General features: G+C 50.6%; 1 protein-coding gene across 1 annotated transcript; it reads right to left on the bottom strand.

The window, feature by feature from the left end:
* Positions 1-2,646: 2,646 nt before the first annotated feature.
* On the bottom strand, positions 2,647-13,905 carry LOC149331801 (iris-like). Its single transcript, XM_089555577.1, has 7 exons — positions 13,677-13,905; positions 11,615-11,983; positions 10,657-10,810; positions 9,369-9,482; positions 5,596-5,800; positions 3,488-3,711; positions 2,647-2,850 (listed from the first exon to the last, which is right to left on the bottom strand). Exons 1-7 carry the CDS (start codon positions 13,814-13,816, stop codon positions 2,677-2,679), a joined length of 1,380 nt encoding a protein of 459 aa, XP_089411703.1. The 5' UTR covers positions 13,817-13,905; the 3' UTR covers positions 2,647-2,676.
* Positions 13,906-15,835: the final 1,930 nt, after the last annotated feature.

The following is a 15,835-nucleotide window of genomic DNA, read 5'->3' as shown; positions in this document are numbered from 1 at the left end:
TGCTAGCCCACTGATAGCCTTTAAAGCTACGAGGAAAATACATTTATCGTCTGCTCAACTGTACTGGTTCCAGCACTTCGCAGTGCGACGAAAAAATAAAGTAACATAAAGACTGACCAACTAGTTTAAACGCAGTACTCCAGAGCATGCAATCAACAGCCAGTATACTCCAGCATACTAAACACGACAGAACACGCTTTCCTTAAGGGATTTTCAGTTTCTGCGCTGATGTCGCAGCTCAAATAACTGTGAATTAACGTTGCCGGCTTGCACGGAGACTGCAATGCAACAGGCAAATAAATGGGGGAAATTGGAACCGCAAAATGATTTTCCTGTGATTCTTTGCGTTGACTTCAGAAACACATCTCACTCATTCGAAGTATATTAACACGTTAAAAATCATTTGGTAGGTGTCAACTGTCACCGCACCGCCATAAACGGTATTTTACTGAATGTACCGGGTTTCCAGCACAAACGGGACGGCGAAGATCCCGATGCACGAGCGCCGCGGAGTGACGTGTAATGATGGGCGTTGCTGTACGCGCTCCACAGATCGTGTAGTTATCAAAATACCCGCGAGATGGCCGAAATGTGTTAAGCCACAGCGGCAAGGTTGAGCAGGTATTCGAAATTTGATATGGCTATTAAAAACGGCCAGCTCCAAATCTCAAATAGAAACCATATCAGGTGAAAAGTCATCATCATCATCAGCCTGATTACGCCCATTGCAGGGCGAAGGCCTCTCCCATGTCTGTCCGATTAACCCTGTCCTTTGCTAGCTGCAACCTCCGTATACCCCCCCCCCCCCCCCCCCCCCAAGGGAGCGGCAGAAAGTTAGGTAGGCGGATTAATCTCATCCGCCCACCTAACTTCCTGCGTCCCCTGCTACGCTTCCCCTCCGTCCTTCTACAGATCTGCTGTTGCCTGTTCCTCATCAGCTTCTTTCCCCTTTTGCATTGCCTGATCTCGGTGACCAGAACGGACAAAGCACTCCCTCATCAGAGCATTGGCCACCCTGGTGAAGGCATTGGCCACCTTGGCATTGGCCAATTAACCCTTGGCGAAAAGTAAACTGTTAGAAATTAAACATCCTACTAGTTAACATTATTCACCGATTTTTTGATGTCTACTAAACCTGGTTTTCTTATGCCGCGCTATCCTCCACCGTTATCTGCACCTCAAAAAGCCTATTTTTTTAAATTTAGTTTCTGGTTCCGGTGAGACAACCGATATATCCTCGTAGGTCACCGCGGTGGCTCAGTGGTAATGGCGCTCGGCTGCTGACCTCGAAACACGCGGGTTTGATCCCGGCCGCGGAGGTTTAGTTTCGATGGAGGCGAAATTATAGGGGTCCGTTTACTGCTCGATGTCAGTGCACGTTAAGCAACCCCCGGTGGTCGAAATTATCCGGGGCCCTTCACTACGGCGTCCCTCATAGCCTGAGTCGCTTTGGGTTGTTAAACCCCCATAAGCCGTAAACCAATCCATATCCCCGTATGAAGACTCCGCTTGCGTATGATGCACACTTCTTTTTTGCAGGATTTTTTTTAACCACCACTTCTGCGGCCTGCAAATGCTATTGGAGGTCAGTGTGCACTCACTGTGCTCCTGTGTAGCGATTTTACAATATATTGTAAGGAGACTCTTAACCTCCCCTAAGGGTATGATGCCATAGCGTTAAGAGGTTAATCACTATATATGCAGAAATGTTCATTCTCTAATTCCTCATGCCACTCCTGGAGCAGTGGTGCAGCAGTTAAGACATGTGCCCTGCGATGGCAGATGCTGCCATCGCAGGGCACTTTTGCAGTGGACTGACGAGGATGTTTGGCAAACAAACGTTTGCTACAGACTTCGATGTGTCCGTCTGCCATCATTTGCTTCGCACCACAGACGAGGCAATAGCTTTGGCATAGCCATATCTTTGACCCCAAGTTGAGTAAACGAAAATACCTTGTGCCATTGCGCTTTTTGGCCGCGGATGTCCTTGCGCCATGAAAAATTCACCATCAGTGTTTAGCCACCTTCCCTGATGTAATACCCCTTACCTAGGGCCTTTTGAGGTGTATTTGTAAATGAATTTAAATACATATAGTTATGCATTCTGTCTTGAAACAACCCTCAATGTGCGCATTCCTCCGCTCTCACCATAACCTTCCAAGCCACAAGGTCACAGATCACCTCCGACCCTCTCTATTTCCTCACACACTTCCCTTCATTAAACTAGTTTACTAATTGTACATCTCACGGCTGACGCTATAAATTTCACAGTAGAATGCAGGGCTGTACGGCTAAACCGAAACTATAACAGTTTCGCTCTAAATGCATTCGGATCAATGCTGACAAGCTGACCTCTGAGGAGAATTTGCAATGGCAACATTTGGCAAACAAGCGCCTGGTATAGACTACGACGTGTCCCCCAGCAGAAGTGTGCACCTGTCTTCGACCATCTGCTTCGCACGACAGACGAGGTATGCACGGCAGCTTTTATTCGGACTGCACAAATCAAAGACGCTCAAAACACACCGGTAGCCGAAGAGAGAAAGACGTTCTCTCCTCGCAAGCACGTCACACCGAGGTTACAGTTGTGCGGCGGAAAACTAGGATCTTCCAGAGGGCGTGTGACGTCACGATCCTCCCGACCAATCGGGCAGGATGGCTGCTGCTCGTAGTCGGCTACTTCCAGGCGAATACCTTCCGGATGGAGCCGTACAGGAGCACGGCCTTGGGCTCGCTGTTCATCACGAAGAACATGAAAGGCCGGTCCACCGTGAACGTGGCCTCATCGTCATGCGCTTCGGTCTCGTCGTCCGTCGATCTTCTCGCCGGCGACGAGGTTCCGGGCGCACCCTGCATGACCCACCGCGGTACGAGGCTTAGTGGTTACGGTGTTGAGAAGCTTAGCCCGATGACGCAGTATAAAAATTTGAGGGACGGGGTGTATTGCTCTACATATATGCTGTACATATTTTTTCTTGTTCTAAATAGCATTTCTCTCTACGGTAATCCCCATGATGCACATGAAATATTTTGGGCAGGACTGCAGAAGTATGAACATAATTAGCTCTTGTGTCCAAACTTATTATTCATTTTCATGCCGGGGCTACCTCTACCTTCCCGCTACAGCTCATGCCAGAAAACCCGATACCGGTACGAAATAAATAAACAATAGGTTCATCTGGCTGACATTCATATCCTGGAGGCACTGTATACATTCAGTGTCCCCGAGCCGCCACGGTGGCTCAGTGTTTGGGGCGCTCGGCTGCTGACCCGAAAGACGCAGGTTCGATCCCGGCTGCGACGATCGGATTTCAATGAAAAATGCTAAAGGCCCGTGTGCTGTGTGACGTCAGTGCACGCTAAAGAACCCCAGGTGGTTGTAATTTCCGGAGCCCTTCACTACGGCGTCCCTCACAGCCTGAGTCGCTTTGGGACGTTAAACCCCACAAACCCCTAACTTTGTCCAGTGTCCCGTAAGTCACCATACCTGGGCGCCGGTGTACTTGGGCATGCGGGAGGTTGACCTCTCGCGGGCGTGGAACACAGCCACGTGCCGGGCGAACGAGACCTTGGGCCCGGCCGGCGAGTCACAAAGTGTCAAGAAGTTGGCGTCGGCTCGGAAGGCGTCCTTGACCCCCAGCGCCGGCAGCGCCTCCTTCAAGTCGGTGACGTCGCTCACTCGAAACATGGGCACGCTCACACTCACCAGGCCTGCGAAGCACGTGGGTCTTTGTTACGTGACTCAGGTGTAACCATCGGTGACTTATCTATACAAAATGTAGCGTTTTAATACGCATATTCGTGAGCGGTACGGATGTCGTGGGTACTAGTGGACAACCGGAGCTCTTTGACCATGCCAGCTGTGAAACTGCTTACAGGCGCCATGTATGGAGCCCTGCACCTCAAAGTCGGAGGTCAGTTGACTGACGCGCTATGTAGCAGCGTTCAGATGAACATCTCAGCGCTTCTGAGAACACCGCTATGCTGGGGAAATAAAAGTTGCAGGAGAACATCAGCATTTGCTTGCACAACTCATAGGCGCCGCTCCTGTCTGCAGATATTGAGTGGGCCGAAGGATACGTCCAGCTTTCAAACAAGAGTTTTCTAACGTTAAACATTTTAAAATTCTGTATGCATCTTTGGTGCATCCTCAAGATTCTTATGACCTCTTGGCAAACTCTATTACGGCGGTAGCCGTTACTAGCGCGGGAACCCAGCAAACGCGCCTGTGTTCTCGTGGTCACAGCTGGGGCTCTGGGAGGGGAGTAGCGTAAGGTACAAGAAAACATTCCCAAGGCGGTAGATTGATTGTGCGGAAGGGGCTGAAGAGAAAAAACTGCAAAAGCAGCAGAATCTGTACCCGATATGGCGAGGAGGCATGGAGAAAAGGCCGGAGAGGGTGACTGCATTATCTTGGGACGTCGAGGGCTTCAAGGAGACTAGGTGTGTAGATTAAAATGAAAAGCAGAAAAATTTTCCGCGGCGGAAACCAACGGGGGTGCGCCGTGTGCTTGTCTATGTTGGCCTTCACCAGCTTCGACCTCTGCAGATAGGGGGGGGGGGGAGTGGTTCACAGCTGCTTTTCTCTTAGTATGCACGTGTGTGTGTGTACTGTGTAGTCAGGACAGAGTAAGAAGTCCCAATTGAGATGCAGCTGTCCTGCCACCGAAATGAGTGCAGGATGGAGCGGAAGAAGTTGCTCGCTAGCGGAAACTGGCTGTAGCACGCTCTGCTGCCATGAGACATAACTGAACCGTTCAGTCAAGGTCACTGCGCGCGCTCGGAACCAACACGGACGGCACCGAGCCACGGCACTGTCTCGTCTTTCGCTGCGTTGACCACCGATGATTGTGCTCCTACGGGTCCTTCTGTGAATAAAGTCACAAACTATCAATGCTGTTTATGCGGCAGTGTATGCGCCGCATGCGTTAACATTAGTGCTCCCTCTGACGATGGCACCGGCGTGATCAAGACCATTAATCTCTGTGTGACATGCCGTACCCCCTCTCCACTTGTCTGATCCAATCCAGCAGTTACATCATCATCATCATCAGCCTGACTACACCCACTGCAGGGCAAAGGCCTCTTCCATGTCTCTCCAATTAACCCTGTCCTTTTTCATTTGCCGCCACTGTATCCCCGCAAACTTCTTAATCTCATCCGCCCACCTAACTTTCTGCCGTCCCCTGCTACGTTTGCTTTCTCTTGGAATCCACTCCGTTACCCTTAAGGACCAGCGGTTACCTTGCCTTCGCATTACATGCCCTGCCCAAGCCCATTTCTTCCTCTTGATTTCAACTAAGATGTCATTAACAAGCAGTTACAGTAAGCCACAAAGTATCCACGCACCTCAACTTTGATTGGCGACCAGAATTTCCCTCTCGTCATCCGTCGCTTCCCACTAACTTTCCCTCTCTCCCTCCTCTCTTATTTCCTCTCTAATTTGCCTCCTCTCCCCCCGAGGCTTCACTCGCCGGAGGCCTCCGAGATTGCCACCAACTGAACGGGTTATCTCGGAGGCTATGATCGGACACTTTTTTCCGCTAATGAAGGTTCTAATGCTGACGCATTAAAAGAGCCCCCTGGCGTCCTCACCCCTGTCCTCGAGCCTGTCGAGGCAGCTGAGGATGTGGCCGGCGGTGAGTTTTCCCTCGAGCTCTCTCAGGCTCTGCGCCTTGCTGGGCAGCAGGATGACCATCGTCTTGGTGTTTTCGCGGTAGGGCAGCTCCACAGCGCTGGCACCCAGCTCCTCGCTCTCGGCCGTGCGGAAGTGGCCCGTCTGGCTCATCATCCGCACCACCTGCGGATATAATTCCCTAGTGAAACAACACTCCGTATGAATATTTCCCTAATGGCATGCGTTTTTCATACGGCTACTATGTAAGACACACGGAAAGTGCGGAATCTAAACGAACTATGGCCGCCGCGGTGGCTCAGTGGTTATGGTGCTCGGCTGTGACCCGAAAGACGCGGGTTCGATACCGGCCGCGGCGGTTGAATTTCTTTGGAGGAGAAATTCTAGAGGCCCGTGTACTGTGCGACGTCAGTGCACGTTAAAGAACCCCAGGTGGTCGAAATTTCCGGAGCCCTCCACTACGGCGTCTCTCATAGCCTTAGTCGCTTTGGGACGTTAAACCCCATAAACCAACCAACCAACCAACCTACACGAACTATGGGGACAACGCATGGGGGAAAGTAGAAATACTTGCGGATTACGATGAGGTCACACACATCACATGAAAATCTCATGTAGAAAACTATACAAAAAAGGAACAAAAACCACAGGAAACCATTAGGAAAGCGTGCGGAATTTGCATGCTTCCCTCATAATTCTGAATTTGCGATTCTAAAATTACATATGTACAGTTCGTAGGAACGTTTCAGCAGGTTTGCGTTTTTGTGTTTTTAGTGCATAGCGGTGTTCATGTCAGGAGCAAATTTGCTGTCCGATGTCAGAAAATTCGCTCATCATCATCATCATGAAAACGTTTATTTCCACCGAAATGAGACTCCTTTTTGGACCCCCCGGCACGCAGGCCTAAGGGAGCCCTACTTAGGAGCCTCGCAAACTAAGGTCTGGTGAAGACACATTGTCTCTTCACGGCCTCAGCCGCCAGGCGGATGGCTTGTTGCTGCTTAGCGGGGTCCTCGCTCCGCAGCAAGGTCTCCCAGGCTTCTCTATCTTCTATATTTTGCTCGGCGCCCGGGCTTCCAGCACATTCCCATATGACATGGTCGAGAGTGCCCCTCTCCCCGCACGTTATACAATATTGGTCTTTCTCCTCTTTGGAGATTGTTATGTATACCCAGAAGGGGCTTATATGATTCCCCCCTTGCAATCTTCTCCACGCAATTGCCTCCTCTTTTGCGAGGGAACGGTGGGGCGGCGGATAGACCCTCCTGCTCAGCTTATAATGTTCCGTGATCTCGTGGTATGAAATTAGGCTATCTTTCATGTCTATGCGGGAGGGCTGCTCTGCGGCCGCCCGGTGATAGAGAGCTCGGGCAAGCTCGTGTGCAGCCTCATTTCCTGCAATAGACTCATGCGCTGGGATCCATATTATCTCTATGTTACGTTGTATCGGCCTCGCCTCGAGGACGTGTTTGGCCTCTTCCGAGATTCTTCCTTTCGCGAAGTTTCTTACTGCAGTTTTGCTGTCACTTAAAATCGTCGTGGCCTTGGTACCGACGCAAGCGAGCGCTATCGCCAACTCTTCCGCCGCATTGGCAGCTCTCGTGCGTTAAAGACCCTGTGACGTCATCATAGCCGCCTTGATTGATAGAGGTCAGGTGACCTTGCGACGCCATCACAACCTGCCTGCCGAGTTGTGAGCAACCTAGTTTCTAAATAGCAACCTAGCATTAGAATTAACGTCAAGACCAACCTGGGGCCGTCTGGTGTAACGAAATTCGCCGATTGGTCGAAATAGATATGGCGGTTGATGGACCCACTAATGCAAAGACACTGACTAAACAAATCATCGTGTTTCAACAGAAGCTACGACAAATATAAAATCTAAAGCTGTCGAATTCCACTGCTACGTTTTTTATGCGAAGCATACTAAAATAGCCCAACCCAGCTCCTCGAGCGCGGCGGTGTCGTTACCATTGACCTTTCGTGACCTCCATGTCATACCACGTGATGCGTGACGTCGCAGCAGATGAAAAACGGGGGCCCAACTCGCGCCGTTGCGCGAGGCGTCGTGACCAAGGATGACCACGTGGTGCGTGACGTCACAGCAGATGAGAAACGGGGGCCCAGCTCGCGCCGTCGCGCGAGGCGTCGCGACCAAGGAGGACCACGTGATGCGTGACGTAACGACATAGGAGAAACGGGGCCCCAGCTCGCGCCGTCGCGCGAGCGTCGCGACCAATGTGTTTCCTGCTTCTGCCGCTAGGTGCGCTGTAGTGAACACGTGATGCTGGAGCGGCGGTATACAAGGGGGTGCGCCTGCCTCTGCTTCGGCGAGCGCGGCTTGGGCCGCTTATCTGATTTTTTCAGCAGCGTCCGCTCCGGCGGACGCAGTTGTTGCTGCGACGCGCGTCTTTTCTTGCCTTTTTCTCTTTCCTCTGATCTCTTACCTCTCCTCTATCTGCACGTTGGCAGCGGTGGTGGCTTGGCTAGAGCCAGTAGCAGGCCAGTGCAATTTCCTTTTCATCCTTCTCTCAGTCACAACAACAACAACTCTGCTAGGCGTACACGGGATAGAGATGCCTCCTGGAGACAGGGCTGCTCGTTGGAATGAGAAGCAAAAGTTGCGGCGTGCTACAGAGACTGATGAAGAGCGTGAAGAACGTCTAGCCAAGCGGCGTGCTCGATATGCAACTCGGCGACAATATGCTTCGCATCTGACTAGGCTTAACCTAAGGCCTCAGCCATTTTTTTCCCCCGTTCATTAACTTCTATTTTTTTAAACCTGTGATATATTTGCGGGGGGGCAGGCAATTACTCTCCTTTATTTTTGTTTTCTTTCGGATTCTTTCTATCAGAGGCGCATCAAAATAAGGAAATAAAGGAAGTTTTCTAGATAAGGTTCGGGGCTCAGCTCATGCTCCCGTGAAGGAGGTTGGAAGCGGGTTCTCATGACCATGGCTAAGATATCAGACTGCAGGACTGGCAAATTTGGCTTCACCTTAAAGGTTTGGCCCGAAATCTTCGGGCTTACATTGGCCCTGGTTGTTTGAGCGATTAAAATATTGGCTCAGATCTTCTGTAATGTTTTTGACCTAGAACTTATAGTAACAGAATTTTGTGCAGTTACCACAGGTCACTACAAAATTACAGACTACAGAAAAGTACTGGAGAAAAAAGTACAGTCCTACAGAAAAATACTACAAAGCAGAACACTTTCACGTTACGACAAAGCTACAAAAGAATTTGTCGTATTTGATAAGGTTTTGTAATTTTTTTAGGCTGGGAGTGTGAGGCATAGCCGATACCAGTAAGCGCTGCGCACTAACGCTCTGCGTACCAAGCCTTCGCTGAGTTTATATAACGATTTACGCACTGATAGGGTAAATATTGCGCAATTTTTTTCACATCCGTTCCATCGGTTCAATCCCAGATCTTGTCTGGTTAACCTTTGTTGAAGCTGACTCCCCAGGAGATGCACTACGAGTGAACGTGCTGGAATAGCGGAGAGCAGGAGAGAACATCAGCGCCCGTGTGCATTATCTTTCTTCAGTCCTAGCCTCTTTGCTCTGAACTCTAACTAAGAAGATAAAGATACATAAGAAGAAAGACAGAAAAGGGATTAAAGGACGTTTTGAAAACGTTTTGAACGTTTTTGAAGTCGAGACCATAGGTCCTCCAGCCTTCTACTAGACGCATACGGGGACACTGCCTTGTTGACGGCGTGTTCCGTTACCTTTGATTTCTTGGGCGTCTCGTTGAAGTATCCCCGGGTGACGTTAAACACGTGTCGCCACTTGCCCTTGATGAACAGTATGCTCAACAGGAACAGTGATGTCGTTCGGTCGACCTGGTTGCGAGAAAGGACAGGAAGAGCCGGGATAATAGATTTCATCAATCCAATCGCTTACGTGTAGCGCTATGGATAAGAAGCTAAGAAGATAAGAGATAAGAAGATAAGGAGAAGCTTCTCGTTACCCGTGAGCCTCATTTGAATTTCTGTAGAAATGCTTCTGCAGTGCTGTATATACGCAGCACTATATACCGGGTGTCCCAGCTAAATGTAACCAAACTTTTAAAAAAGGCGAAGTGTCCTAGTCCAGTGAAACCAACTCAGGGTTGTTCATAGTCGCGTGGCCTAGTCTTGAGTATTGTTTTCGCTCTCCAAAGTTAATTAGTTAAGTTTAACTATCTAACTTTTTAATTATTGACTTCAGGAAGAGTGTCAATGAAAAAGTTTTAGATCGCCTCGAAAAACCGCTCGTAGTGCTGTTTCCGTCAAGGTACGATTTACGTAGCTTCATTTATTGGCCTTAAAAGAAAGTTGTCACGTGACCAGCTGCTCGCTTACTTCTCTGCTCCAATGTGCACCCAATGTGTCATCGAGGAGAGGACTTCAGAAACAAAGGATTTTATTCTTTAAGGCGCGTCTTGGGACGTTGAAGTGGCACAGTTGTCCTGTGGAAGCTTTTTCTTATTGTGCGGGTTGTGGTTGAAGTCCGGTAAAAAAACTACTTTATGTAAATATTACTTTGCTCCAACTGTCTCAGTAAGCTGTTTCTCAAAGCGATCTACAACTTTTCCATTGACACTTTGTTCCTCAAGTCAATAATTAAAAAGTTAGTTAAATAAGCTTGATTAATTAGTCAACCTTGAAGAACGAAAAAAATACTGCAGACTAGGTCACGCGACTCTAAACAACCCTCATTTGGTTTCAGACGGCTAGAACATCCCGTGTTTTTTAAAAGCTTGGTTACATTTAGCTGGGACACCTGGTATATATACGGCCAGTGCTGGCCCCAGCGTTTCGTGGGTGTATCTGCAGTTTCGCTTCCTCTTCTACTTTACTTTTGGGGGCATCTACCCCAGTCCGTAAGCTTCTCACGCTGGCGTATAGAGACGCAGTTATGTAGATGGCGACAAACGTTCCAGAACGACGGCGTCCAGCGCCAACAGGTGCTACCTCCGACTAAGAACACTACCTCCGATACAGTGCTCTAGAATATTGGGCACCTCCGACTAACCTCCGACCAGAAGGCGGCGTCCTCTGGTGCCTTGCACGAGAAGGACGTGAGCGCCCCTATCCAGGCTGTCATGCGCGTAGGGAACACCACGCCATCTGTAGGGTCGTTGGCGAAGTCCTCGGCCTCGATGCGGTACCATCGGCTCAGCCATTGCCTGCACGTAAGCCGATCACAACAACGTGTATGATAAGTGCGCTGGTTTCGTTTGTGTGTTGTCTGTATGTGTTCTGTCATCAGGGGCGGTGCCACGACAATCGTGTGTGTGTGTGGGGGGGGGGGGGGGGGGGGGGGGGGGGGGGGGGGGGGGGGGGACGAAAAGGCGGATTAAAGGGGGACGGGGTAAAATGTTGCGTTAGCACCATACCTCTGTGGCACTGCTCTTCATACAAGCAAGACAAAATTTACAAAACGCACTTGTGAAAGCTTCGCATATACCATCGAGGAGGCCCAGTTCGGGCTGTAATTGTTCGTGCTTGAAGTTTCCTCAGCTTGGACAACACTTAGCTTGTCACCACCACCAAGCAGAAGTTTTGATTGGCGTCCAGAATTTTGCCTATGATCGAAGCATTGTCCACTGATGATTTCCCATTCCCATGCTTCGGCCAATAACATCCTGCTACTTCGAAAGCACTAAGGAGATTTCTCTCTGGTCCAGAAAATTTTTGTGGTAGTAACTACCACCCCGTCTCCCCTTGAAGCCGTCACTGGTTCTCAGTATCATCATCATCAACCTCACTACCACAGCTACCAGGACAAAGGAATCTCCCACTGATCTCCTGCAGCTACATCCATCTAGCATCCTCTCTCAATTCCTAATCTCCTCCGCTTACGTAACCCTCTTCCACACACATCTTATGTTTAACGTAACCTAACCTAATCTATCAAAAGACGAGAACGGAGAGACTAACTGGTCCTACAGTGTACTCTTGCACTCTCTCACATTCTTATGGAGGCTCACTTGTAGCCGTCGGAGATCTGCAGCCCCTTGTCGTAGACGAGGCAGGCGTCCTGGCGCATCTCAAAGTTCCGCCGGTGGCTGTCGGGCCACGTGGGGAACAACTCTGCGTGCCACACGGGCAGACAGGCGGACACACTGCGCGGTTCGTAGCCCAGGCGCGCGGCGCGCGCGATCTGGTCGGCGGTGCGTCCTTGCGCCCCGTTGTACAGGGCCAGCAGCGCGCTCGAGAGCACGAACGGCGAGAAGAGCACGTTGCGCACCGCGCAGCCTCCGTCGCGACGCAGGCTCTCGTGCAGGTCCACGGCGAACTGAAGGCTGCTGCGGGCAAAGTCCGGCGCCTGGCTACGGCACTGTTCACGGAGCAGCTGCCTGCACGCGCGACCAGGTCAAGGGTTTGATCTTAGCTCATAGGTTGAAGCCACGGGGCTGAGTGGCATTGAAGGACCGGCTCACTTCTACTTTTTTTTGTAGCGAAAGCTATAATATAGCTGCGACGCATTTCGCCGCGAGCCTCCCAATGACCATGAAACGACCTTGAGATAAGTGATGGTTGCACATCTGCCTAATCATGTGTGGTCCACGTTGGTGCTGCACCACTTGACCTTTGACCTTTCAAGTTGTCGGCAGAGGGCGGTAAGAAGCCACGTGGTAATCGCGTGGTGTCCCGTGGTTCAATTTACAGTTGTGACGTTAGGGTATGGGTTACATAAACCGAAGCTGTGCGCTCTGCTTTCGCTACGTGAAAACGGGGGGGGGACGGTTAGTGGGGATGTCAATGCATCGAACCAGCTGGCCGTGGTGACTCAGGAAATCTTCGACGCTTAGTGCTTATTTAAGGAGGGTTCTAGTTCGAAAGCACTACTTAACACGGTCCCAACCAAGAATTTTGTGAGGAGCATCGGAGTTACTCGCGTAAGCTCAGATTAGTTCTGAGGAGCGTCGCGCAAGTTTCAGCCAACGGGAGGAAGCTCGAGTAAGCTTGGGGGACCGTCGCGCCAGCTGTAGCCAATGGGAGAAAGCTCGGGCAAATTCGAAGGAGCGTCGCGCCAGCTGTAGCCAATGATAGAAGGACATCGCGCCAGCTGTACCCAATGGGAGAAAGCTCGGGTAAATTCGGAGAAGCGTCGCGCCAGCTGCTGCCAATGATAGAAGGGCGTCGCGCCAGCTGTAGCCAATGGGAGAAAGCTCGGGTAAATTCGGAGGAGCGTCGCGCCAGCTGCAGCCAACGATAGAAGGGCGTTGTGCCAGCTGCCGCCGAGTGGGGAGACGGTGTGAAGATGAAGAGGGAGAAACGCTTTCACTGCGGAGAGATTTCCTACGCCCTCCGCAAGGTTTGGAACGCAAGGTTTGGAACTGCCCCGAGTGACGTAAAGCGTACAGTTAACGGTAACTCAACCGTGAGCTCTGGGAGGCGGAGCGGGATCACACAGAGCTCCCCTCTTAGCGCCAACTGATCGGTCAAGCCTGGAGGGACGTATTCGCCAAGGGTTTCCGGGAACTGGGGGAACTACCCATCTAAGTTTATTTTCTCGCTCTGCTCATGCAGATGCCAGAAAAAAAGGCGAATGAACACATGCTTTCGCGCGTCTACTTTGGTTTAACTACGTTAAAACCCTATTTTCTCTCTCTCTTCTCTCTCTCTCTCTCGTAGTACATCTCGGCGAACGCCAGGATGTCGAAATTATTCTGGAGGCCTTCATGAAATACGGCGTCTCTCAAAGTTCAGCTGCAACACCGGGAGATCAAACCCTACATGTTATACTATAGAACCAACAGTGTAGCCTTGGAAAGTAAAAATTTAAGAACTATCGACTCTCTTGCCGTAGAACGGAGCGCAGTGCCGCCGGTACAGGGTCAATCACACTTAAAGGGAACCTGGCTAAGCCGCTGGCAAACCCGTGCGAAGCATCACGTCGAGGTCCCTCTTCTCGTGCGCCACTCTGCATTGATTTATGAGCGGGTTAGATGCAATGGCACTCCGCAGGTACGTGGCCACGCAGAGGCGTGTTCCCTCTAAGTGTGGTTGACCCTGTACGTACTATGCCGGTTAGTAAAGACTCACTCTGGTGTTGTCGTCCCGGTCGCCTCGCCAGCCTTCTTGGCAGCCTCTGCGGCCACGGCGAGCTCTGTGGGCGAGCTGGTACCGCAGAACACGGACTTGTACTCCACCGAGCCGTGGCTCTCCACGGACCCGCTGGACATTGCCGTGACGGAGCTCAGATATCGGAGGAGGAGGAAATGCGAGGGGCCGTGAAGGAAGGCGCTGGCGGCAGCCCTGTCTGTTGTGAACGTGGGACGCTTTCGCTACCGGCAGCAGTTGCAGTGAGAGGCGGTCAGTTCGCTTCAGAAGATGGCCGTGTCCCTACTTTTCGTCGTCCTTTCAGCCCTCGTGCTGACCATTCGCCATGTCTTTTTCTTTCAAAGCGGTACCTGTAAGTGGTAGTTGTTGTTTTGTTCTTGGCTGGAGTGGCACACACCCACAGGTTCGCCAGGGTGCCGTGCACTTTCAAACATTAGCAACACATCGACGCATTTAAGATTGACGTGGGTGAAATTTCGTACTAAAGGAAAAAAATTTTGGAAATTATAACTAACAAAGGAATCTCTTTTATGTCATGATGGAATCATGAAGATAAGCGCACACTGGTTTTACGACCTATCCCTGGCGCTTGCCCCAAAGGAGAAAACCTGAATAGAAAGGAAGCCCTAACCGAGCAAAGGGAATCTCCAGATAAGATCTCCGCAGAGAAGAAAACCGCCGACAGAGGAGGAAAAAGTGATCAAGTGATTCAGTTTCACGACAAGATTCACAAAGCTTCGGCAGAGAGAACCCCGATCGGCACTTCCCCTGGAGAAAAAGCGACAACGACGTCGTATAATGTCATGGCCGAAAAATTCCGCGTCCAGCTTAGGCCAATGAGAAGGTTATCAAGGTGGGCCTGGACGATAAGGAACATATGGACAGAGTGCTTTCGTGCCGCAAGTCAAAAGGGCAAATTTTGTGCTTCACTGGGCGCTGGTTTTGCAGCACATCCAACAGGTGGCGCCGCAACGCAATCAGCTTCCTCCTATGCTCAATTTTCCACGCTACGGTAATTTTTTTTTTTTCGGAAAGGCTGCATTTTCGGCTGTCTGGGTTGCGGGATTGACTGATACAGCTTCAAGGCAAGTCTTCTTTGAGATAGAAACTAACTTCGTTTCCACACAAGAGCTATAGGTAATTCTGGAGAAACAAGGCGGCGTTTTAAAACCGAAGACGGTTGACACCCCATTAAATGGATGTGTTGGCATGGAACCACCGTAATCAAAGCCCTTGGTAGTACGACCCCGCCTTCCCTGAAGCGACTGCATGCTGCATTTTGTTTAGCATCAGTATCGACAGTTGGCGCGTCGAAGTAATCGTGTCAAAGGATGGTGATGAAAACATTTTAATTGGGACTAAATTCGATGGGGGACCCAATACGGTTTGAAGCGCTGGTATCCATATCAGCTTTGCTTGCTTTCGGGCTTCATTTACTTGCTTGAGGGTCCAAATGGTTGCTTGCCCTATCCTGCCCCTGTTGTAGTTCCTACACGATTTTCGCGAATTCATGATTATGTTCATTTTTTCTGTGTGCCCCTCAGGTAACTGAATCGTGTGGTCTGCTCGAAGGGTTCTATAAAAAGGAGGACGCGCACAAAGACGTATCGTCGAGAGAAGGCAGCAGAGGGAGAGAGTAGAAAGAAATGCTGAGCATGTGACGTCAGAGTAGCATTACCGGGAAGTGTAGAATGCATTGCGAACAGTAGGCGCTCCTCCCTACAGTAGGCGCTCCTGTATATCTTATTCCGTGGCAGCCGTCCTCAACAACATCCCGATGGGCACTGAACCTCCCTTGGACGTCCCGCAGAAGAGGAGGAGGAGGAATAAGAGGAAAGGCAGGGAGGTTAACCGAAAGAATAATCGGTTTGCTACCCTACACGGGGGGAAGGGGGTGAGGGTTAAGGAAAATGAAAGAGAAAGGAGAGTAACAGAAAGTTAGCATTCGTGAAGTCACAGCCTATCATGCAGGCCAGAAGACCGCCAGAAACGCAGTGCCTCGGAGGCCTTCACCGCCGACGATCGCCGCGAACAGTGGCCGAGGATCTTCATTTCAGTCAGTGGGCGTGGATCTAGACGCTACAGTGCACGGCTGAGAGACTGCCTTTCGACGCTGTAGGCAGGGCACCCAGACAACACCA

Source organism: Amblyomma mixtum, chromosome 8 (genome assembly GCF_055824585.1).
Source record: "Amblyomma mixtum isolate Tamu chromosome 8, ASM5582458v1, whole genome shotgun sequence".
Taxonomy (NCBI): Eukaryota; Metazoa; Arthropoda; class Arachnida; order Ixodida; family Ixodidae; genus Amblyomma; species Amblyomma mixtum.
This window is presented reverse-complemented; position numbering and strand designations above follow the sequence as displayed.

What these genes read in the sequence shown, in the direction of transcription:
- LOC149331801 (XM_089555577.1), bottom strand. Translation starts at nt 13,816, where the DNA reads ATGTCCAGCGGGTCCGTGGAGAGCCACGGCTCGGTGGAGTACAAGTCC. An exon ending in AGACGCCCAAGAAATCAAAG is followed by an intron (nt 5,801 to 9,368) that starts GTAACGGAACAC and finishes TTATATCCGCAG; the next exon opens with GTGGTGCGGATGATGAGCCA. An exon ending in CGACAGGCTCGAGGACAGGG is followed by an intron (nt 3,712 to 5,595) that starts GTGAGGACGCCA and finishes CGTGCTTCGCAG; the next exon opens with GCCTGGTGAGTGTGAGCGTG.